The 23580-nt window shown below is 40.1% G+C and overlaps 1 protein-coding gene across 3 annotated transcripts in view; it reads right to left on the reverse strand.

Moving 5' to 3' along the window:
- Positions 1–16052, reverse strand: part of Efhc2 (EF-hand domain containing 2) — a 174973-nt gene extending 158921 nt beyond the window's left edge. For 2 of the 3 annotated variants that reach the window (XM_063245750.1, XM_063245748.1), the window contains exon 1: positions 15919–16052. In XM_063245750.1, the coding sequence (XP_063101820.1) occupies positions 15919–15960 (42 nt within the window). In that variant the 5' untranslated portion in view covers positions 15961–16052. Of the gene's footprint in view, positions 1–15354; positions 15852–15918 lie in introns of those variants that run through there. The other variant, XM_063245749.1, reaches the window with a different exon arrangement.
- Positions 16053–23580: the final 7528 nt, after the last annotated feature.

Genomic DNA, 23580 nt, shown 5'->3' on the forward strand with positions numbered 1-23580 from the left:
TATACTTTATACAAAAATTAACTAAAAATGTATCACAGACTTAATTGTAAATCTATTTTTAAAAAACTTTTTTTAAAGCTGGTGGTTCATGTCTGTAATTCCTGCGCTTGGGAGGCTGAGGCAGGAGGAATGCTGCCAAGGTGGAGACCAGCCTAGGCCACAAAGTAAGCTCAAGGCCAGCCTGAACTGCATAGTGAGACCCTGTCTGAAAAAAGACAAAAAAAATTAAAAAAACAAAACAGAAACCAACTTTAGAATCTAAGCCTAAACAGAAAGTTCTTCGACAGAACACAAAAAAGCACAGTCAACAAAAGGAAAACTTGGCAAACTGGACCTCCTCAAAATTAGAAATTTTTGCTGTACAAAAGACAGTGTTAATAGGATAAAAAGACAAGCTACCAACTGGGAGAAAAATATACACAAACCACAACTCAGAGGACTAGTATCTAAAATGGATAATTCTCCAAACTAAACATTAAAAACACAATTCAATTACAAATAGGCAAAAGGCAGGCATCTCACTAAGGTAGATACACAGATGGCAAATAAACATAAGATGTTCAACTCATTAACCATCAGAGAAATGGCAATTAAACTCACGAGAAAAACAAATCACTACACACTGAGCACACAGCTCAAGTGAAAAATGGTTAACCCTAAACACTGACCAAGGTGCATTGCTGCTGGGCATGTGACATGGGAATGTGCTCGCGAAACTGGTTTAATGTTTTTTTTATAAAATCCAATGCATGATTATCTTATAAGCCAGCAATTTTATTCTTGGGCCTTTATCCTTTTCATCACATGAAAACCTCCCTCTACATGAATACTCAAAGGAGCTTTAATCATAACAGCTAAAACCTAGGAATAGCCTAGCTGTCCTTCAGTAGGCAAATAAATATAGACACTGTGGTACATGGAATACAACTGAGCAATAAAAGTGAGTTAACAACTGGTTTATGAAACAACTTGGATAAAACTGCAGGGAATTCTGACAAGTAAAAAACAATTCCAAAAGGTACATAAATTATTAATTTTTTTTTTAACTGTGTGACAAGGTCTCACTAAGTTGCTAAGTTGTGCCGGACTAGGCTTGAACTAACAATTGTCCTATCAGCCTTCTCTAGAGTGCTGGCATTATCTGTGTGTCCTGTCACATCTGTAACATTTTTGAAATATTTTAGAAATCAAGGTCAGATTAGTAATTTCCAGAAGTTAGGGATGGCACAGGGTGGCAAATTGGTAGGATATGCTTATAAAAGTGCTTCAGGAAGAACTGAAGTGATATATATCTAGATATATAGATATATTTTTTTTGGCTGAGACAGGATAGTATAGGCTAGCTTTGAACTCACCATGTAGCCCAGGCTGGCCTCAAACTCACCATGAATCCCCTGCCTCAACCTAGAAATTGCTAGAATTATGCCCAACTCGAGGTAGTATCTTTCCAAGGGATGAAATGCAAACATATGCACAGACACACACAAGTGAGTACAAATAAAACTAGGAAAATCTGAGTTAAGATGGGTAGTTTACATAAATGTCTATATACTGATTATGCAGGGCCGGAGGCACACACTTGTAATACCAGCACTTGGGAGGCTGAGGTAGGAGGATTGATGTGAATTTTAGGCCAGCCTAGGCTACAGTGAGTTCAAGACCAGCTGAAACTACACCTGTTTTTTGAAAAAAAAATGCCTATAGTATCACAATATTATAATTTTGCAAGATGTTATCATTGGAGAAATTGGATGAAGGTTATACAGGACCTCTGTATCCCACTTTCCCTGGTTACGGAGGTTCCATGAAGGTGGTTTCTTAATAAAGTGCTAGTTATGAAGACAAACACAGGTGAACAATAAAAGACTAAATAACAAAAATGATATAGAAATAGTCCTATAAATGATAAAACATTTCTGCTGCAATATGATACAGCAATCTGTTCCAATTACCAAGTGGTAATGGATAACAAAGGGTCATCTTGAAGTAAGACAAAAGAAATAAATACAGATAGAAAACAGAAAAGGAAAATCAAAACTTTTAAACCTTACTTTAAATGTGACTGTGGGCTGGGTGTGGTCTTAGCACTCAGAAGGCCTAGGCAGGTTTGCTGCAAATTCAAGGCCAGCCAGGACTAAATAATGAGTTCAAGACCAGCCTGAACTACATGGCAAAGCCCTGTCTCAAAACATAATAAATAAATAAATAATAAGCATGACTGTGATTTCAGGACACAGTCAAAGTAACATTAACATTAAAACCACGTAATTGGCCTGAGAGACCCCTAAAAAGTAACAATTTCAACAATGCTCACTGTTTGGATGCTAAATATGTCATTAGGAAAGCAAAGAATATGTTTTTCAAATAGACAGGCTGGTCACTTTGTCACAATGGAAGTGCACAGTGAATCAGAGCACCTGGGGCCTGGGCAGAGAAAGTAACAATGCTCATCTCTCACTTCCCTTTGCTTTGAGTACCCCTTCCCCTTAAGAAGTTGCCTCTGCCCTTTCTGCACCTGGCAAACAGAACAGACTCCCCTGGAAATGGCTCATGAAATACCTTTGCTTTCCCACTATTAGCATATATGGAATCCTATTGTTACAGAGGCTGACCTCCCAAGGAGTCCTCACTGATGAACACATAAAAAAATCTGCTGCTTCCAGAAAAAGCCAAACAGGATGCCGACAAGGAAGACAGAAATGTTCCTCAGCATGGCACAACAGGCCACAGAGAAGCTTTGAGTCACAACTTGCAAAGTGACATCTTCATCCTGCCCCAGCAGCTTTGTATAAGCCAAGCATCCTAAGAGCCTTATAGCTTATTTAAGCCTCAAAAGCAAATGACTTTCTCCTTTATATCTGCTGTTGCTAAAATAAGAATTATTTTGTTCTATAGCAGCAGTGGAGAACAGCAGCGAGAAGCTAATTTCAAAGAAGACTCTCCCACGCTGTGTTTGTCACAGTTAGTTTTGAGCCACAGCAGCTGCAGGTAGAGGAGGACAATGGACAATGGACAGTCCCCTAGTCGGGGCCTCTTATGTGAGGAGGGGACCCACAGAACAGTCGTTCATGGTTTCTCAGTGAGCTGACAGCCACACGCACATTTGCACAGCACAGGAAATAAGGCAGGAAGTGAAGGGTCTGAACAACATGAGCCTTTGGGTTTGGGCAGAGATGGTGCTAAGAACTGTCAGGGAAAGCTCCTATGTTGGCACTTGGGGGCGAGGCCTTTGAGAAGTGGAGGGGTTAGACAAGGTCAGCAGGGGGTCAGGCCCTTAAACTTCTCAGTCTGCAGAACTATAAGAAAGCAATTGCTTTCAAGTTACCAGACTCGACAGATACTACTAAATTTTAATTAAAAATAAAAAATAAATTACTGAGTCTCTGATATTCAGTTCTAGCAACAGAAGAGATGATGAGAGACATCTGTTACTGAGGTGAACAGGGAAGGCTTTAGCAAAGAGAGGGCTGAGAGACAATTTGGAGGGAAGGTTGGGGTCTTCATGGGAGGAGGAAGACACACGTGGTTGCTGTCTAGCAAGGGGACAACAAACTAAGAACCAAATGGAAAAGGCCAAAGTACATTCAGAGGACAATGCACATGCTGCTTTAATGGGAGTATTGGGCTTGTTTTCCATCACATAAAGAACAATATTACAATGTTGGTTGAACTCCATTACAACAATGCTCTTTACATGTGTTACTTGTATAATTTTACAACACAGAGAAAAAAAAATTTAAGAAAGGAATGCTAGGCTGAGGAGAGCACCCTGACTCACATCACAGGTATTAAGTCTGTGGCTGGTATTGTTACAGGCAGCTGAGTTAATAAGAAATACTGTAGGCAGTGAGACAGGGCTACGCTCTCCAAGGAGCCAGTACAGAAGGTCCGATACCTTGCAACAGTGGAGGAGACAGACACCTCCTGCTGCGGGCCAGGACTCAAAACAAAAAATAAACAAATACACCCATATCCTAAGGATTGGTATTCTAAATAGTTCTCTATCACCCTGAGGAAGTCAGGAGTTACCATCTAAACCCCCAAGCAGAAGAGTCACTGCTCTGTAGAATGCCTGCTTTCTATGTAACTCACTTGTATTTGGTCCTGATTTAATCAATTTTACCTGAGCAATTAATCTTACTGGTTAACCACAGTTCTGCCCACCTCGCGAGTCCCCTTTTTTCCCACCTTGAACCCAATTCACCCCATGATTTTACTCTATAAAAGTCCATAGAAAAGACCGAGTCCCTGGCAACCTGCTAGGGACCCCTTCTGTCCCTCAGGCAGAAGCTTTCTTTCTCTCAGTAAATATATTTTTGTCCTCAACTTCCATTGTTCCTAAACTTCATTCTTTGAATTTAGAGAACACAAACTTGTACCAGACATATAATAAGTTGGGAGTTTCATTCCCCTCTATCAGTACGGCACACAAAGTTTGTTGGCTCCTAGCAATCAATTTTTTTAAATGATTGTGGTTTTTTTTTTTTTTTTTTTGTCTTTTGAGATGGTTTTGCTATGCAGTTCAGGCTGGCTTTGAACTCACTTCATAGCCCAGGCTGGCCTCAAACTCACAGCAATCCTCCAGTCTCAGCCTCCCAAGCGCTGAGACTACAGATGTGCACCATCACACCCAGCCCCAACAGTCAATAAACCCCATTTCTCTTTCTCACCTCCAAAAGTAGATGGAGAAAAATCTGTATGACTTTCCAGCACCCCTTGTAGCAAAGGATAGCCATATGACTCAATATCAGCATATAAAATAGAAGGAAGGAGTCTGATGAGGGGTTACTAGGACCCGTTTTGTTTTACTGTGTAAGAACTATTCCACCCTCCCTCTCTGCCTATCCATTCTAACGTAGTTGAAAGTACTTGTGATGACTGGAATTGAGGCAACCATTTTTGCAGCAATGAAGTCTCAAGCCAATATTCTGAAGATGGCAAAATAGATAAAAAGAGCCTGAGCCCTTTAACAACTTTCATCAGCCACTGTCTAAACATAAAGCTGCTACATATTCCAGGGTTCTTACAACATGAAAGAATGAACCTGGCCTTCATAACTGTTCATCAGGTATTTAAATACAGTCAAATGTATCCTAGGTGACAAGACATTTAAACTTCATTACATAATTCAAAGTGACCAAAGTTAGGTATAAATTTGATTTTTGTTATGTAAAGGAAAGCAGCTCTTCAATTTCTGGTCTCCAAATTAGGTGTGGTGGACGCAACTGTAATCACAGTACTGGAGAGGCTGAGGCAGGAGGATTGCTGTGAGATCAAGGCCAACATGGGCTACATAATTGAGTTCAAAAGGTCAGCCTACACCACAAAGCAAGATCTTGTGTCCAAAAAGTAAAAAATAAATTATCTGATCTTCAAATAAACTTTGGGGAGGTCTTTTTAAGACAGGATCTTAAACAACTATGCAGTCCCCCTGCCTTGGCCTCCCAAGTGCTCGGATTATAGGCGAGAGCCGGTATTACAGGCGTGTGCCACCACACATGGCCTCAAATTAACATTTAGGGTAACAACATAGTACTGTATAATTTCCGAAGTATGAATAGCAGCTTCAAGAGTTGGCCCAGCCTAAAATAATGTGATTTCAAAGATGGCTCAGTAGTTACAGGGAAAAAAGTAACAGAATTCTTTAAATCAAAATGATCCTGTTGCCGGGCGTGGTGGCTCACGCCTAGAATCCCAGCACTTGGGAGGCTGAGGTGGGAGGATCCTGGCGAGACAACAGGAGGAAGGAAAATAGGCCTTTACTGAGGTAACATAGGGCTGCTGAAGAGACCCTGGCACCCTTCAGAAGCTTCAGGAAATGCTTCCGGCTTTTTTATTTGGAATTTAACAGAGGCAGAGCTAAAGGGGTTGGCAGAATGACTTATAGACAGTAGGTGGGAGGAGCCTTTGACTCAGGAGGTTTGACTTGTGAGTTTACAAAAAGAACACAAGGGGGCACACTGTCCAGCGCCAAGGGGAGCTGTACATGAGGAAAAACCTATCACTGAGGTCATCAATTTATAAGAGAAAAGGTTTATTTGGCCCACAGGCTCCATAGCTTTAAGGACCAAGCTTTTATCACATGAGCCTCTGGAAAATACTCAAATCACATCAATAGCGTTATTTTTTTTAAAAAAAAGTATTATTAAGATACAATATATGTATCATAAAATTCACCCATTCAAAATGTATGAATCATGGATTTTAGTAAAATTAGACTTGTGGTTCACAATAATGTTAGAGTGCTTTCATCAGCCCCAAAAGAAACCCTGTGCTTATCCGTAGTCATCACTTCCTTCCACAGCATGGCTGTACAACAACCACTACTCCACTCTCATAAAAGGGATCATATAAAATGTGACCTTTGAAGATTGTTATTAACAATGACTTTGAAGGGCAGGGGATTTAGCTCAGCAGCATAAGCACCTGCCTGGCAAGCACACGGTCGTGAGTTCAATCCCTGATACCAAAAAAAAAAAAAAAAAAAAAAAAACCCAAAAAACAATGCCTTTGAAGTTCAACCATGTTCTAATATGTATCAGTGCTTAACTTCTTTTTATAGTAGGATAATATTCCATTGAATATATAAAGCACATTTTGTTTATTCATTCGTCAATGAACCTGCATTGCTTCCACTTTTGCCCACCATGGCGGTATGGTTCAATGATAGAGCCCGCACTCAGCATGCACAACCCCGACACTGGAAAAAAAAAAATAGGGACAAACAATACTGTCATGGATATTCCTGTACACATTTTTGTGTGGACGTCTGCTTTTTCTCTTGGGTGTATGCCTAGGACTGTTGTAGCATATATCAGTAACTCGTTTAACCAGCTGAGGAACTGCCAGACTGATTTCCACCAAGGCAGCACCACTTCATATTCTCAGCAGCAGTGGAAGAGGGTTCTCTCTACAGTCTTGTCAACACTTAGTATTTTCAGTGTCTTTTGTTTTACCGTCAAAACGGATGTGAAATTTGCACGTCTCCAATGAGTAAAGACGTTAAGCATCTTTTAATGCTATTTATATATTTCTAAATAGCAATCTATTTATATACTTTCTTTGGAGAAATGTCTATTTAGACCCTTTCCCATTTTTAACTGGATTATTTTCCCTTTATGGTTAAGTTTGAGAGGTTTTTTTAATATATCCCTGATCTAAGTCTTTTATCAGATATATGCCTTACAAATATTTTCTCTCACACTACAGGTTGGCTTCATTTTTACTTTTTGATGATGTGTTTTGGAGAATAACTTTTGTAATGTACTGCAGCACTGTTTGTAACAGCAAAAGACTGGAAGTAATATAACTGTACATCAAAAGAAGATGGGCCAAATAAACAACTGCAAGTGTACACAACAGAGTAGCCCTGTAGCTGTGAAAGGAAATGAGAAATAGTTGCACAGTATATACCATCATGAAATGACTTCCAAGGTCTACTGTTCAAGTGAAAAGAAACAAGATGTAAGCAAATGTACAGAGTATGCCACCATTTATTTAATAAAGGAAAGCATGCAAATATATTTACTAATTTGTTATTTGAAAAACCAAAAAGAAAGAACAAGTATGGTAGCACATGTCTGTAATCCCAGCACTCGGGAGGCTGAAGTAAGAGGCTCACAGGTTCAAGGCCAACCTGGGCTACATGATGAGTTCAGAGCCAGCTAGAACTACATTAACAAGACTCTCTCAAAAAAAAAAAAGAAAAAAGAAAAAAAAAACCCGGAGCCTGGCACGAGGATAGAGTATCCCGCAAGTCTGAAACCAACCTAGACTACAGAGTGAGACTCTGTCTCCAAAAAACAAACAAAAAGAGGAGGGGAGAGGAAGGAGAAGCCAAGACTAAATAAAGGGGTGGACTGGGGGCTGTAGGGAAGGAAGATTATGGAGGCAGGGATAAAAGCTAGCCCTCTCTGCAAGTACGGTATCTCACTTTGCAGATTTGACTTTAACAGCATACAAATGTTTTACATTATAATAAAACAAAATTTTAAATTAATAATTGAAAGTATATGCATTCCCCTAATGTGTGTAATTAGGGAGGTCAAGATAGAAGCATCATGAAGTTCAAGGCCAGTCAGGGAAACTTAGTGAGACCCTCTCTCAAAATGAAAAAACTGAACAAAAGGCCGGGTTCATCCCCAATAAGGAAGGAAACAATAAAAAACAGAATCAAAAGTACAATGAAATAAACTAGGTGTGGTAGCACATGCCTGTAATCCTAGTACTAGGGAGGCCAAGACAAGAGGCCAACCTGAACTTACATAATGACTTCAAAACCAGTGTGATGTGCATAGTGAGACCTTGTCTCAAAAAAAGAAAGTACAGCTGCGTACATCTGCAATCTCAACACTCAGGAGACTGAGCAGGAAGACTGCTGTGAGTTTGAGGCCAGCCTGGGACACAAAGCGAGTTCAGGGGAAGCCTGTAGTGAGAGACTCTGTCTCAAAAAGGCCAAAAGAAAAACAAGTACAATGAAACTGAGTATCAAGTTGATGACTTCATTATACTCCCAACAGTCATTTAAATGTAATTAAAACCCAGAAATGTGATGGTACATTCCTAGTGGGATATAATCACAAAACAGAAAAAACTACAAAAAAACTTAAACTATTTTTTAAAACTCTAATTGATCATATCATTATGAATCCAAAAACTATTGTATGGATTTATATTTATTAATGATAAAATAAAACACAAGTATGCTAACATCTTGTGAGTCAACATTTTCTATGTAAGTAAAAGATAAATATAAAATCAAAGATACATTAAAACACCAAAATCATGATTTGCATGAAATATCAGCTTGAATTCATATTGTATTTTATTTTTAAAAATATACACACATTTTGTATCCTTGTTTTGAGAGAATAAAAATTCAAGCCATAGGCTGGGAGAAAATATTTGCAGCCCACATATCTCACAATGGACTTGTTTATAGAATATATTATTCAAAACTCTCAAACTCAACAGTAAAAAAATAACTCAATTAAAAATGAGTAAAAGACATGAACAGAGATTTTACCAAAGGAGATATACAAATTATAAAGAAGCCCATAAAAAGATGCTGAATATCACAGCCATTAGGGAAATAAAAATCAAAATTAAGACACACTATACATTTATTAAAATGGCTAAAATCCAACACAGTGCCAATTCCAATTCTCCCAAGGATTCAGAGTAACAAGAACTCTCCTTCATTACAGGTGGGAATGCAAAATGGAAGTGTGAGCTGGGTAATTTCTCATCAAATTCAGCACACATCTACCATATGGCCAGCTCAGAATTTATGTTGAAGTCAAGTGTCCTGCCATTCATAGGAAAGCAATGGCTGCTTTGCGGCAGTTTTCAGCTTCTGGTGTGCATAAGCAAAGCCTTCTTTGTTTAACGGTATGGGAAAGGCCAGAAATCTCATTTCAGCTAAAAATGAAATCTGTAAATATTTATCTCAAGTTTCATCCAGAATTGAATTTCTATATGGCAAAACACAAGCATAAGTTTCATAAAGGAGATAAATTTTATTATTTTTACTTTTTGAAAAAAAAATATATATATGTCTCTGAGGAAACCAAGATTATAATTTTGGAATTTCCTCCATTTGAACTTCATCAAATTAGTGAGTTGAAAAAAATTTAATTCTTTTTTGGGGGGCTTCTTTTTCAGACAGGGTTTTACTCTGCAGTTCAGGCTGGCCTTGAACTCCCAGCAATCCTCCTGCCTCAGCCTCCTAAGTACTGGGATTACAAGCATGTGTTATCACACCTGGACAAAGATTTAATTCTTAAATCCTACATAAAACTGTATCATGGGTTGTATTTTTATTCATAATGCCTTGTTGAATGGTTTTAGTAACTTTACTATTTAACATTATTATCATATTTTCATATTACAAACAGCTTAACTAACATAGACCTATGCCTTCATTTAAATTACATCAACTGAACCTATTTTCTGAAAAAGCAATCCTACTTTGGATCAAAACAGAAATAACAATCTTAGATTGTTTACCAAAAACAAATTATGCTGATTCATGAGTTTTTTTAAGTACATGAAAAAGAAACAAGGGTAAGCTAAATTTACTATAGGGTTTTTCTCTCTTTTTTTCCCTCCTTAAAAATCTGGCTGCTGAATGGTGGCACACGCCTGTAATGCCAGCACTTGGAAGGCTGAGGCAGGAAGATACCAATGAGTTAGAGGCCATTCTGGGGTGCACAGTAAGTTCAAGTCCAGCCTGAATAACATAGTGATACCCTGTCTCAAAAACAAACAAACATCCAAAACAAAAAATAGAAACAAAAACAATACGACTAATCTTGATACAGACTTGCATGAGATATTATTGTGGGCTCCAGCCCTCCAGCTGGACTCATGGAGGACATTGCTATGGTGTCTAGATCTTTAGCTGGACTCATTCAGGACACAACAGTGGGATCCAGGTTCTCAGCTGGATTCTTTGGCTCTCTAGTATGTGGACAGATCTCTCACATTTGTTTGCATTTCATCCTTTGGGTGACTTTATAAAATAATTCTATAAATTATGTGTTCTTTGTTAATCCTTTCCCTTATAAACCCTAACTAAAACACCCCCATTTTTTTTCAAAGCCAGTCACAATATATTAAATTCCTGCTTTATTTTTTGGATGAATTCACATAGTTTTTCTTTTTAAAGCATTTGCTTTCTTATAAATTAATAATGGAAGCTGAAGTGTACCTAAGTGGTAGAGCACTTGCCTAGCATGCAGGAGGCCCTGGATTCCTTGATGGTAGTTTAGTGGTAAAGCACAGGCACGAGCCCCTGAGTTTCATCCCCAGTACCACAAAGACAGGGAAAAATTTAAAAAGCAGATGAAGAGTGAGCTGCTCCTTATTCATTTTGTCCAAAAGGCTATGGAACCAGACATGGTGGCACACACCTGTGATCCCAGCACTGGGGAGGCTGAGGCAGAAGGATCTCCATGAGCTCAAAACCAGTCTGTGCTATATATGAATTCAACACCAACCTGAATTACAAAGCAAGACTCTGTCTCAAGCAAAACAAAACATGCTGTACAAAAGATTTTTCAACTTCGGCTGGAAAAGTCCATTTTTAAGTCTATTATCCTATCATTTTGACAATATGCCCAAGATTCCCTTAGCTCAATACAAACCTGGCAGTAAACTGTTAGAAAAAGAGGAGTCAACCATAGTGGCAGACAACTGCCTGTAATCCAGCACTCTAGGAGGCTGAGGCTAGAGACAGCCAAGTCAAGCCCAGTCTGGGCAATTTAGTGCCTTAGCAAAATAAAAAAGGGCTGGAGATGTAGCTCAGTGTGAAGCCCCTGGGTTCTGTCCCTAGTGCTGCAAAACAGACAAATTTCAAATTTAGTTGTAATCTTTCCTTAAGGTTTTTAATTAATTCATATCAAAATATTTTAATGTCATCAGTGATACAAAACATCTAATTTTAGCACAATACTTCTTACATTTTACTGATAGAAGCAGAAGTTGTATACTACCTAGCTGTGGACAGAAATTCATCTATTGTTCATGACTACTAACAGCTAAGTTAAGAAAACATGTTCCTTTTACATTTCCTTATGTAAAAATTATCTCATTTTAGAATTTTAAACCCAAACAGCTAAGTAATTACATTATTTATACAAAGCCAAAGTTTTTCATGTCATATTCAATTCATCAGGCTGGGGGCAGGGGAAAATAAAAGGACAAATACAGCTTTACTGACTTTCTGGCCATTCTAATCCAGAGAGCATTCAATGTTTCAACTAATCACAAGTTTTTAAATTCCATTATTTTGGCCAGGGGTGGTCATGCACACCTGTAATCCTAGCACTTAGGAAACTGAGTTCAAGAGATTGAGTTCGAAACCAGCCTGGGCTACAAAGTGAGTTCAAGGCCAGCCTGAACTGCATAGTGAGACCTTGTCTCAAAAAAATTATTATTTTTGCAACACATACCACATTTAGTATCAAAGCAAATACAACAATTTAAAAAATGCAGCCATCTAATTTGGTCACATCTTAGGATAAACAATAAATAAATACTGACTTCTTGAATAACAGCCCAAGATATCTAGTAAGTATAGCATCACTCTCCAATTCACATGCATTTGCACTGATCTCAAGCATAAAATAAATAAATATTAAATAAGTCGATGTTTTAAACGCACTCATAAATCTAGAAACAGATGCACACATAGATGGATGCCTGATTTATGATTCTGCACAAAACAGAAAAACAATAGCCTTTTCCAAAAATAATAATCCTAAATCAACAGACTATCACAGTAAAAAGATACAACTTGACCTCTGCCTCTTTTCACACACACACACATGCATTCTAGTTAAGATTTAGATCTAAATGAAAGCGGTAAAAAGTACAAAGTTTCCGGAAGATAACATGGGAAATATCTTCATGATCTGGGTGACAGTATTTCTAAAAGAGACAAAAAGCAGTAACCTAGCACTCGCCGAGAAAATGCCAGGTTCTGACTTTAACACCCAGCACCCCAAACAAAAGAAAACGCAACCTGAAACTGCTTAAGAAAGAAAAAATCGTCGCCTACCTTACAAGCACGCAGTCGTGAGTTCAATCCCTGGTATCGATAAAAAAGAAAGTAAGAAAAAAAATTTTTTTTGCTTTTTGAGGCAGAGTCTTACTATGCAGTTGAGGCTGGCTTTGAACTCCTTTTGTAGCCCAGACTGGTCCTGAACACACAAGGATACTCCTGCCTCAGCCTCCTTTAAGTGCTGAGATTACAGGCATGCACCACCAAACCCAACTAAACAATAAAAAATTAAGAGAATTTAAAGACCAACCACAACTCAAAAGATACCCAAAAATATATACAGCATTCCTACAAATCATAAGAAATAGGCCTGAGCCAAGCATGGTGGTATACACTTGTAACCCCAGCACTTAGAAGGCTGAGGCAGAAGGATCACTGCAAGTTAGAGACCAGCCTGAACTGCACAGGAAGACCCTGTCTCAAAAGGCAAAAAAAAAAAAGAGAGAGAGCCAGAAAGAAAACAACAGGCCTGCAAACCTGTAGAAAATTAGACAAGTGACAAGTAGGCACAATGTAAAACAGAATCCTCAGAAGACTAGTAAGTATGGAAGTCACAGTCAAAGTGGAAAAGACTTGCGCTGTACTCATTGACCAAAATACTCAATTTAAAACACTAACATTAAATTTTAGATAGTAAAATGATAACTAAATTATATAAATAAAATGCTGGTAGGAATTTAAATTAGTAAAATCACTTTGTATACTAAAGCAGAACATATGAATACCTTAGGATCTACCAATCATACCAAAAGACATGAACAAGAAAAGTCAAGGCAAAACTATTTGTAAGAACACCAAACAAGCCAGCTATGGATGATATTGTATTCACACAATGGAATCCTACAAAGCAGTGATGGTGAATGCTTTAGAGCTTTCAACAACAGCCGGCTGCAGCATGCATGCCTTAGGTTCATGACCACTGCCAGAGCAATGAAAATGTACACTACACACCTCTATAGTCAGCCATGTGGACGAATTTCACAAACATAACTGAACTAAAAGAACCTGTGCCCGACTGGGGATAGTAGTACACATTTATAATCCCAGTGCTCAGGAGCCTGAGACAGGAGAATCGCACCAATTCAAGACCAGCTTGGGCTAGAGCGATTCAAGCCTAGCCTGAACTACATAGCAAGATCCTGTCTCAAAAAAAAAGGAGCACACATATATATGTATATATAATAACCACTCACAAAAGAACACCATACATTTCCATGGACAAAATTTTCAAAAACAAGCACAACTTAATTATAATGATAGAAGCCAGGATAGTGGCTACATCTGGAGCAGGGAAAGGGCAATAAACAGGGTCATAGTTGGCACATAAAATGCAAGATGCACAATTAAATTAGAATTTCAGATAAACAAATGATACTTTAGTATAATAAGTCCCATGCAATACTCAGGACACATATTTTTATGTGCTAAATCAGGCAACCTTAGTTAAGGAAGAAGGGAGGGCACTTCTGGAGTCCTGAATATTCTGGGTGGTTTGTTCATTTGTTTGATTTGTGCAGTACTGGTATCATGAAACTATATCCCCTGCAACATTATATTTCATGATGTTCATTTTGTGATCACGTCATTGAACATTTTTGGAGGTATGTGCTATTCTTCACAATTTTAAAAAACAGTTTAAAAAAAGCAAGCGTACAGTCAGTGCACTGTTGTGGATTTAAACATCATCTCCTCCAAGCACTTTTCCTTCCCACCCTTAATCACTGCATGTGAGAACAGTGTACAACTGCAGGCGGTGGTTATGGGTGCTCAGAAGTGTTGCTGAACCCAACGCTGTAGGCTCTACTTTCATTTCTTATTAAAATTACTTTTACCCAACATGTTTCTTTACTTCTAGAATCTTCTTCCATGCTTTGCTCTCAGAAGGCTTTCTTACCAGGAGAGACTGTATTACTAAAGCCAAGGCTGTGGTTGCCAAGATATGCACAATCCCACTTGTAAAGCTGAACTGACCAACCTATATGTGGGGTCAGAAGCTACAGAACACACTGGTACTTTAGGGCCACCAACACACACAGACGATGTGCAAAATTCATAAAGGTAATCTGCCATCTGCTTTTGAAACAACTAAGAAGTTTACACAAATACACTGAGTGGCTCCATCTAACTCTCTCCCGTCAATGTATTACTTACCTGCTCCTGCAGATACAACTGGCAAAGCCAAGAAAAACAAAATCCAAAATCATTGTTCTGCTGTTGTTTAAGTAAGGTGCTATTATCGAGGTATGGTGGCACAGACCTGTAATCCTAGCACTCTGGGAGGCTGAAGCAGAAAGATTACTGTTGGAGACTACAAATCAAGTGCAGCATGGGCAAACTGGCAACTCAAAAAACAAAAGCCCAGTACGACTAAATAAACATTCGAATAAGGCGCCACTTATTGTCCTAAGTAGCCAGGGTTCTTGTTTTGTTTTCTGCTTTCATCTGGCCCTCTACCATTGGATCCCTCTCTACCATTCAGGGCTAATATTTTTGTACCAGGAATCGAACTCATGATCTCGCACTAGACAGGCAGGCGATTATGCTGCTGAGCTAAGTACCCAGCCCTCACAGGACTAATCTTTATAGATTGCTGGAACCCTTACCTATCTCCAACCCCCCCCCCCTTAATGGCAACATATTTCTCAAATTAATAACAAAATTATATCTATTTCACATAAGAGTACAGAGAATAACTATTAGGTTACTGGGCTGTACAGGCAGGTTGTGTTGCGGGGGAAAAACAGACCTTGACTCTAAAACACCAGGAACAGGCACATGGCGGCACATACCTGTAATCCCAGCACTCAGAAGGTTGAGGCAAGAAGATCCCCGAGTTTGAGGCCAGCCTGGACTATGTAAGCGAGTTGAAAGCTAGCCTGAACCACGTAAAGAGACCCTGACTCCAATAAATAAATAAATATATATATATATACCAAAAGAAAACAAAGACCTCACAATTGACACTGTGCCTCAGTTTCCATAAAATAAGAATTAAAGTAGTATCTAGTTCAGAGGGCTGCTGGGAGCAACCCAGTACCATGCGAAGTGCTTAAAGCATTGCAACAGCACACAATGAACTATCACCAACTACCTTTAAGTGTCCTGCCACCTACAAGGACCCTTAGGTATGTACTATAGGAAAAGGAGCCAGCCGCAGCTGCAGAGAGGGGGGGAGACAGTAAAGTTCCGGCTCCGTGGCTTCCAACCTATAGAAGAATCAACCACAGGTCTCCAGCTGGGCTAGAATTCAGAAGGGGTAGGAAGGGGAGGATCCAGAGAGATGGCCACGCCCCCAAGGCCTCCTGAACCCCAAACTTGGGTGTAGACTGACTTCAGATGCCCTGGCTACTCACATTACGGTTGAAGCTGTAGCCCGGCAGCAGCGGCAGAGCCATAGCTCTTGGTTATGGGTCGAGGAACCCGGCAGGACAACGACAGGCCGGCCAGCGTCTTGGCGGCCTTGTCTAACCCCCGGGGGGTAACCTAGTGACGGGGAGAGGGGGCTGCGTCATGGAGGGAGGCGGGGCTTGGATGGGATGGGGGCGGGGCACGGAGCCTCCCTGGGCGGCCCCTCCCTTCCGGGCCAGGACAAAGAGCTACAGCCGAGGAGTCTTCCTTCCTTGCTTCCTGCTACTTTGAGACTAGATACATTTTACACAGAGGGCTCAAAACCTTTTCTATAGTTCCGCTCCTCTAATTCTTGCCACAGCCTTTGTTATTAAATTTGGTTCAAATGCACAGCAAACTACAGAGACTAATGACGCCCTCAAACCTGTCGGGCTATAACACGAGTTAATGGAGCAGTTTTGTTTTGCTTTGGTCTTGATAGTTAAAACGTTTGAAGTTGATGTAAACCCACAAATTGCCCAGGTGAAACTCCTTTCCGATCACTTTGCTGTACATTTCCATTCTAGAACTAAAGGTTAGTAAGGTCTCATCAGCAGTTGCCAGGTGCAGAATCGGGTAACACAAAAACACAAGATGTTCAAGCCAGGAATTTCTCAGTTCCCCCCACACCTACAGCTAATTGCACCGAGTCCTACTGGTTGGAGGGACACACTGCCGCGGGTCCCAATCACACCTTAATCTATTTCTGTTGAATCCCCATTATTTCTTGCGTGGTTGTGGGGGAAAGGTTGCACCCATGTAATCCTGACACTCTGGGAAGCTGAGGATGGCTGGGTTCGAACCTGGCCTGGGCGATTTAAGAGAAACCCTCTCTCAAAATAAAAAACAGGAGCCCAGTGTGGTGGTGCACCCCTGTCATCCCAGCACTCACGAGGCTGAGGCAAAAGGATCACAGTGAGTTCGAGCCTGGGCCATAAAGTGAGTTCTAGGCCAGTCTAAACTACATGGTGAGATCCTGTCTCACAAAAACAAACAAACAAACAAACAAAAAACCCCACCAAAATAAAAAACACAAAAAGGGCTTGGATGTAGCTCATTATCAAGGCCCTGGTTATTTCTCCAGCAATGAATTAATTCATTAGAAAAAGAAAAATATGGCAGGCTGTGGCAGCACACACCAGCAATCCCGGCACCCAGGAGGCCAGCCAGATTACACAAGCATCCCTTTTGTAATTTATAACGTAACAACCAGTCTTCTGCTTCCAGAAGGTAACCCTCCCAGCTGCCTTCCTGCAATCAACCACCTTAGGGTGGTCTGAGGAGTCCTTGTCAAGTGGACACCTACCGGTACCAGCATGAACCACTGCCTATTGCTGATCCTTCCTCTTCCCATTGAGAAACCTTAGGGGCAGGGTCCAAATCAGGCTCTATTTTTGCAGATGATGCTATCTTCTAGAAGTTAGACATTAAGGGGCCTGAGGCACAAGGAGGAAGGGTCCAAAATAGCATGCTTATGTAAAGGAACAAAAGATTTCAATGAATAATACATCATTTATTAGGTCTCGACCTAAAGTGAGCCTACACAGCACAGTGACATTTTAAGTTCACACGCTGTGCATTGCTTCTGATACCTGGCCCTCTAGTTTCAGAACAAGGCACTAACAATATCACACAGTGCTGAGGCCTACCGTTCAGTATCAGGAAACGAAATGTTCTTTTAAGAGCCTCCTGCTTTGGAGTGAGATCTGGTTTAAATTAAGAACTGGAAAATTTCTTCCCAGTGAGTTTGTGATGTGATTAAAGCCCATGAGGAAACAATGACCACCTAAAAAGGGCAGAATGCCAGGCATGGTGGCACATACCTGTAATCCCAGCACTTGGGAGGCTAAAACCGGTGCACAACTGAGACCAATGAGGCAGGCAAGGTTGACACAAACAGCGATAACTTTATTGCAGACCAGGTGCAGTAGGACCAAGGGCAAAAAGACCATTGGCCCTAAACGAAGGAGTGAGTATATTTTATAGGGGGGATCAAGATGGGGAAGAGGAGGTTTTTGTTGAGAAGGGGATCTTGCTGAGAGAGATAAAACTTTGGGGGCTTTCCAGGAGAGAGGATTATCGGGGTGGGTACAGGATGTCGTTGGTGGTTCTGGGCACCGAGCAAAGAGTACAGTCTTCTGTGGGCTCCTTGTACCAGGAACTCAGGGTGTTAAGGGGTTTCCTGCAGGCAAGGTGTGACCCATGGAAAAGTTTTTCTAGCCTGTTTGGGTGGGGAACCCAACCCTGGGATCTAACAACTGGGAGTTCAAGGCCAGCCTGGGCTACATATCAACACTCTGACCTCCCCCTACCAAAAAGCACAAAAAACTTAAGTTTCCACAAAGTCAGGGGCCAGTTCCTCACCACGCATCAGGACCCCTGGGCTTCCAGGTGACATCATCCTTATTATCTATCACCTGGGTAAAACTCTTCTTGTCATACAGCACCTGGTTCTGACACATGGAAGGTTTTTGCCATTTCCGGGAAAGAAAACCTTCCCCTTTTCCTGCCCTTCCTCTACCTGTATTGTGTCCACTCTACCTGCAGTTACATTTCATTCACTTGATTTTTCTTTAAAGACCTGCAAATTTCTCCAAGACAGAGATTGTATCTCCTTCTTTTATGCTCTAACAATATTCATTACTGTTTTCTGTGTTCTTCAAAGTTCTCACTTTTACACATCAAGTTTACCCTTCCTGTTTGTTTCTTTGTGCTGAAGATTGAACCCAGGGCAGAGACTGTATCCAATCTCCTGTTACCTACTTTGTTTTCATCAGCCTATTGTTTTTGATATTTCTAAATGTTAACATATGTAGCTAACAGGTCTTTTAAATACATTGTATGATTATAACACATTGCTTCTCCATCTGCTGTCATATATTGATGAGTTAGGTTGCTACCAGTTTTTCACTAGTTATCAACAATGGGGCAGTAAATGACATATTGTTATTCCTTTGAAAATCATCTAGGGCAGTTACCTACAGGTAGAATTGAAGCAAGACAGAAGGAATGATAGGCAGAAAGCTACCGGGTCCTGACCTAGATCCCCGATCTCCCAAAGGAGCATACAGCAGAAGTTAAATAAAAAGAGGCAAATTGTATGATTTTTTAGGGCTCCAGGAGGGTCAAAACCCTTTAAGCTCGCCACTCTGAGGGTTAAGACAAAAACTTCTCTGGATCAGTCCACTTATATTAGGACCAAGGAACAAAAGGTGGAGAAACTGAGGAAAGCACAGGCAGTGAGCAGGACCTTGGGAGTCACTTCAAGGACGTCTCCAAATCATGAATCAAGTCAATTCAGTAACTCTGTCTTATCATGAAGACATGGTAGAAGTGAGACTGTAGGAGTAATCTTTGCAGCTGCAGTCTCTACCTTGTTAATTGGAGTTGGAGCCAGAGTGTCCGCAGCTATGGCCTTGTCTTGCCCTTTGAGGTATCTCTGGCTTCACAGGCCACTACAGACCTCAGCCAGGACCAGTGATTCATAGAGGTTCACTTACTAGGAATCAGCTCCCATTGCCAGGCAAGAGGCCTAGGCCTAGGACAGACTCACAGATAAACATAGAAAGCCAACTAGTCAAATTTAAATCCTGCTCAGAGCCGCTTCATAGTGGTCTGCAACAGAAAGGAGACCAGGAAAATCTTAATTTTAAAATTGTAATTTTAAGACAAATTGTAACTTCAGAAATAAAACTTATACCAGACTTGGTGGCACATGCCTATTAGAGTCTCAACATTTGGGAGGCTGAGGCAGGAAGATCCCTATGAGTTCAAGGCCAGCAGGAACTGCACAGTGAAACCATGTTTCAAAAAGACAAAAAACAAAACAAAGAAAGGGGAAAAAAAAAAAGAAAAGTTACTCAGGCCTTTTTTTCCCTTCCAGGAGATTAAATGACAATAAACCTGTATAATCGGAGCTACGTGCTGGTGCATTTTACCTGTGAATTGTGTCCCAGCTACTTAACCCCATAGGCAGCATATCTCAGCTTTGAGCACATGGAAGTAGTCCACATTTTAACACAGCCCACCAGGTGGTTGGCCTGCCAAGAAGTGGAACACACATTCTAAAATCTTGAAGACCCTAAGATCGCATAAATATATCCAGCTCTTTCATTCTCTTCATAGTCTTGTCCACTATGGAGTAAGTTATAGACTATCTGGCCCTGGACCCCTAAATACTTCAGTGCTATTTCCTAAGATTAAGGACAGCCTCATATAACTGAAGTAGCATGGGGAAAATTGAAAATTAGAATACATTATTTTCTAATCTAAAATTCAGGTTTTATTGATTGTTCCAATAATGTTTTCTGTCCAGAAATTGATCTAATACCACACAAAGTAGTTAGCTGTTATATCTCTTCTCCTTTAACCTTAAATAATTCTTTCCTCTTTCTTTCTGGTCCTTGTTCCCACAGGACTGGGGGTATCAAATCCAAGGGACGCTCTACCACTGAGATACATTGCCACCTACATGACCCCCATCTCGATACAGGGGTCTCGCTAAATTGCCCAGGCAGGACTCAGACTTGCAATCCTCATTCTGGGATTACCAAACCCAGCCCAGGTCTGTTGTTTTTAATTCTAGCTTTATTGTACCATGACAAAAGGGAACTGTGTGTAATTCTCCTAGGGCACAGAATTTACCGATCTTTGTGATCGAATATTTGATGAAATTCTTTTTAACCCTCCATGAGCAGTAAAAGTGCATTTTGTAGGTTCTAGGGTCCAGCCAGTGTAGATCAATAAAATCTATTTTACCTATTATGTTGTTCCGTTTTTCTGTATCTTTATATTTCTGTCATTTGATCTGCTTTGCCCCAAAAGTTGGCTACTAGCAGTTATGTTTATGTGTCTCTCCTAACATCTGTAGTTTCTGCTTTGTAAATATGGGGGGACCTCTCTCAGTGATACAGCATTTGCCTAGCATGTATAAGGCCCTAGGTTCAGTCCCCAAAACTGCAAAATAAATAAATGATAATTTTCATGCATAAAGGTTCATAATTATACCTACATTATAACATGGGCTTTTAATTTCATACTATCATCTTGGTCATAGCTGGTTATTTGTTGGACAGATTTATTTTGTCTGATACTAAGATCACATTCTCTATGTAGTTTCAATTTGCCTGGAACATCTTTGTGTTTATTTTTAGCCGATCTGTCTTACTTTGATTTAGAAGTATCTCTTGTATACCACATATAGTTGCCTTTTACTTCACCACACTGAAGATATTTTTCTTTCACTAAGTGAGTTAAACTCATTCATCTTTATTGACAAGATTGATATTTTTGGTCCCAGCTCCATATATTAAGTTGCAACCCCTTGTGTATTATATATGTTACTGTTTCTCTTTTTTCATGATGCGTGGGGGTTTTTTTTGGTTTTGTTTTGTTTTGTTTTGTTTTTTTGCACCAAGGATCGAACTCATGACCTCACACTCGCCAGGCAGGTGCTTATGCCACTGAGCTAAATCCCCAGCCAATGTATCTCATTTACTATTACAATTTGTAAATTTCCATGAGTATCTAGAGAAGATTGTACCCTTGTCCAGTTTACCTTTCTACTTACAACTTTTTTAAGAGCTAGAGTATCAGTGCTGGGGATATAGCTCAGTGGTGCAGTGCCTGCCTGCCAAGTGTGAGGTCCTGAGTTCAATTTCCAGGACCCCCCCAAAAGCTATAGGGTCTTAACAGCCTCAATTTTACCAGACAATATTAAATTCCCTTTCAAAGGATCATAGCTTATACATTAAAATCTTAATTTCAATAAGTATATTTTTATTTTTAAAAATCAAATTTGTTAATTGTAATTTGTTTTCATTATCTCTCTCACTTGTGTTTGTCAGTGTTGAAGATCACACTCGAGGTCTTATGCATTCTAACCATGGGTTCTACTACAGTACTGAGCTATACTGGCTTATTTTATGTCTTTCATCATTTTAAACATAACAATATTCCTTTCATATCCATAAAAGACAGGTTACAAGAGCTTCTGTGAATACCAGATGCTCAAGTTCATTATTTTCAAATGACCTAGTATTTCTATACACCCTCCCCACATCCTCCTCTCCTTCTGATTCCAAGTAGAATGTGTTCTCTCTGATATGCCATAGCTCACATGCACTGGCCACCAGTTAGTCACAGCCTGGCTCCACACATACGAGGCCTCTGCCTTCCACAGTGAGAATATTTTCCAAACAAAAGCAAACAATTCCAAGAATGATTTTCTAAAGGGTCATAGAAAAAAGCATCTTAGGGCTGCCTGAAAAACCTAAGACCTAAGGCTGCCACACACATCCATCACCCTGTATGTTCACACCTACAGCCTCCTTCTGGAATAGTGATATCTCCACATTTGCACTTCACTGGATACTCCAGACACTGCCTACTCTTCCACATGCAAACTACATGTCTTAGACTCATTGATTTAGTGCTTTTTCATTAGATTTACTGAGCATCTATTCTGATGTGCCACGGCCTTTTCTAAATACTTCAATAAATCAGTGATTAGTATACATTAACAACTGCCCCATACTGGGGATGGGACCTGGAGCCTTGCCCATGCTAGGTAAGCACACCACCATAGCACAACCCTTCGAAACACCCAGATCCAAGAGTCTCAGTGTTTTGTAAATGGGAACTTAAAACTGCTTTCTTTTCTTCCTGTGATACATAGCTTCCCATTCTGCCTCCCCTGGCACATGTACCACAAAGGCAAACCTGAGATGGCATGGAGTTCTCTCTTTTTAAAATAAATGTAAAGGAAATTTGCTCTGAGAACTGCAAGACACCCCCTGAAAATAACTGAAGACATGTTGGGGCGTGTCAAGACCAGCTCTGAGAAGCACTGTTGCTGACACTCAAAGAGTATATGTCCACACCCACAGATGAAGAAAGCCCAGGGGAGGCCAACAGGATTAATACTTCTGAGCAAGCTCCAACCAGCCTAGGAGCAAGGATATATTTGCTGGGTTGGAGAATCTCCTTTGAGGAATGAGGTCATCCTGCAATCTGGAGACTTTCTGCAAGATACAAGAGCTCTGGGCAGCAGGAGGCAGTACCTTTGACCTTATTTCTATGCAACTTCCCTTTTCTCCCCTAGTGAAACCTTGCCTGTCAGTTCTCCCTTGTCCTGATGTTCCCATAAATATCACTGTCCCATTCTTCTCGGCTGTGCAAAGCTAACCCTTGTTCACTCACCATTTTGTGTTTCTAAGCATTAAAAGAACCAGCATTTCTTCACAAACATTCCAAACAACAGAAGACACCAAAATCAGACTTCACAAGAAAACAATAGGTCAATATTTCTTATCAAACAGAAATCCTCAATAAAACACTAGTGAACCAAGTCTAGCAACATATAAAAGTATTATATACGGAGACTAAGAAGAATTTCAAAAATGCAAAATTGGTTTAGCATGATTCCTGTAATATATCATATTAATAGAATAAAGGACAAAAACCACATGATCATCTCAGTACATGCAAAACTTTCTTTTGGATAAAATCCGATACTGGTGTTCTATAAAACATTCAGCAGCTACTTCAGAGGCTGGGGCAGGAGGATTGCAAGTTCAATGTCCAAGTGAGCAACTTACTAAGACCCTGTCTCAAAATTTTAAAAAGAG

This window comes from Cavia porcellus, unplaced genomic scaffold (assembly GCF_034190915.1).
Source record: "Cavia porcellus strain 051 isolate PalLab524CR breed Dunkin Hartley unplaced genomic scaffold, mCavPor4.1 scaffold_3, whole genome shotgun sequence".
Taxonomy (NCBI): Eukaryota; Metazoa; Chordata; class Mammalia; order Rodentia; family Caviidae; genus Cavia; species Cavia porcellus.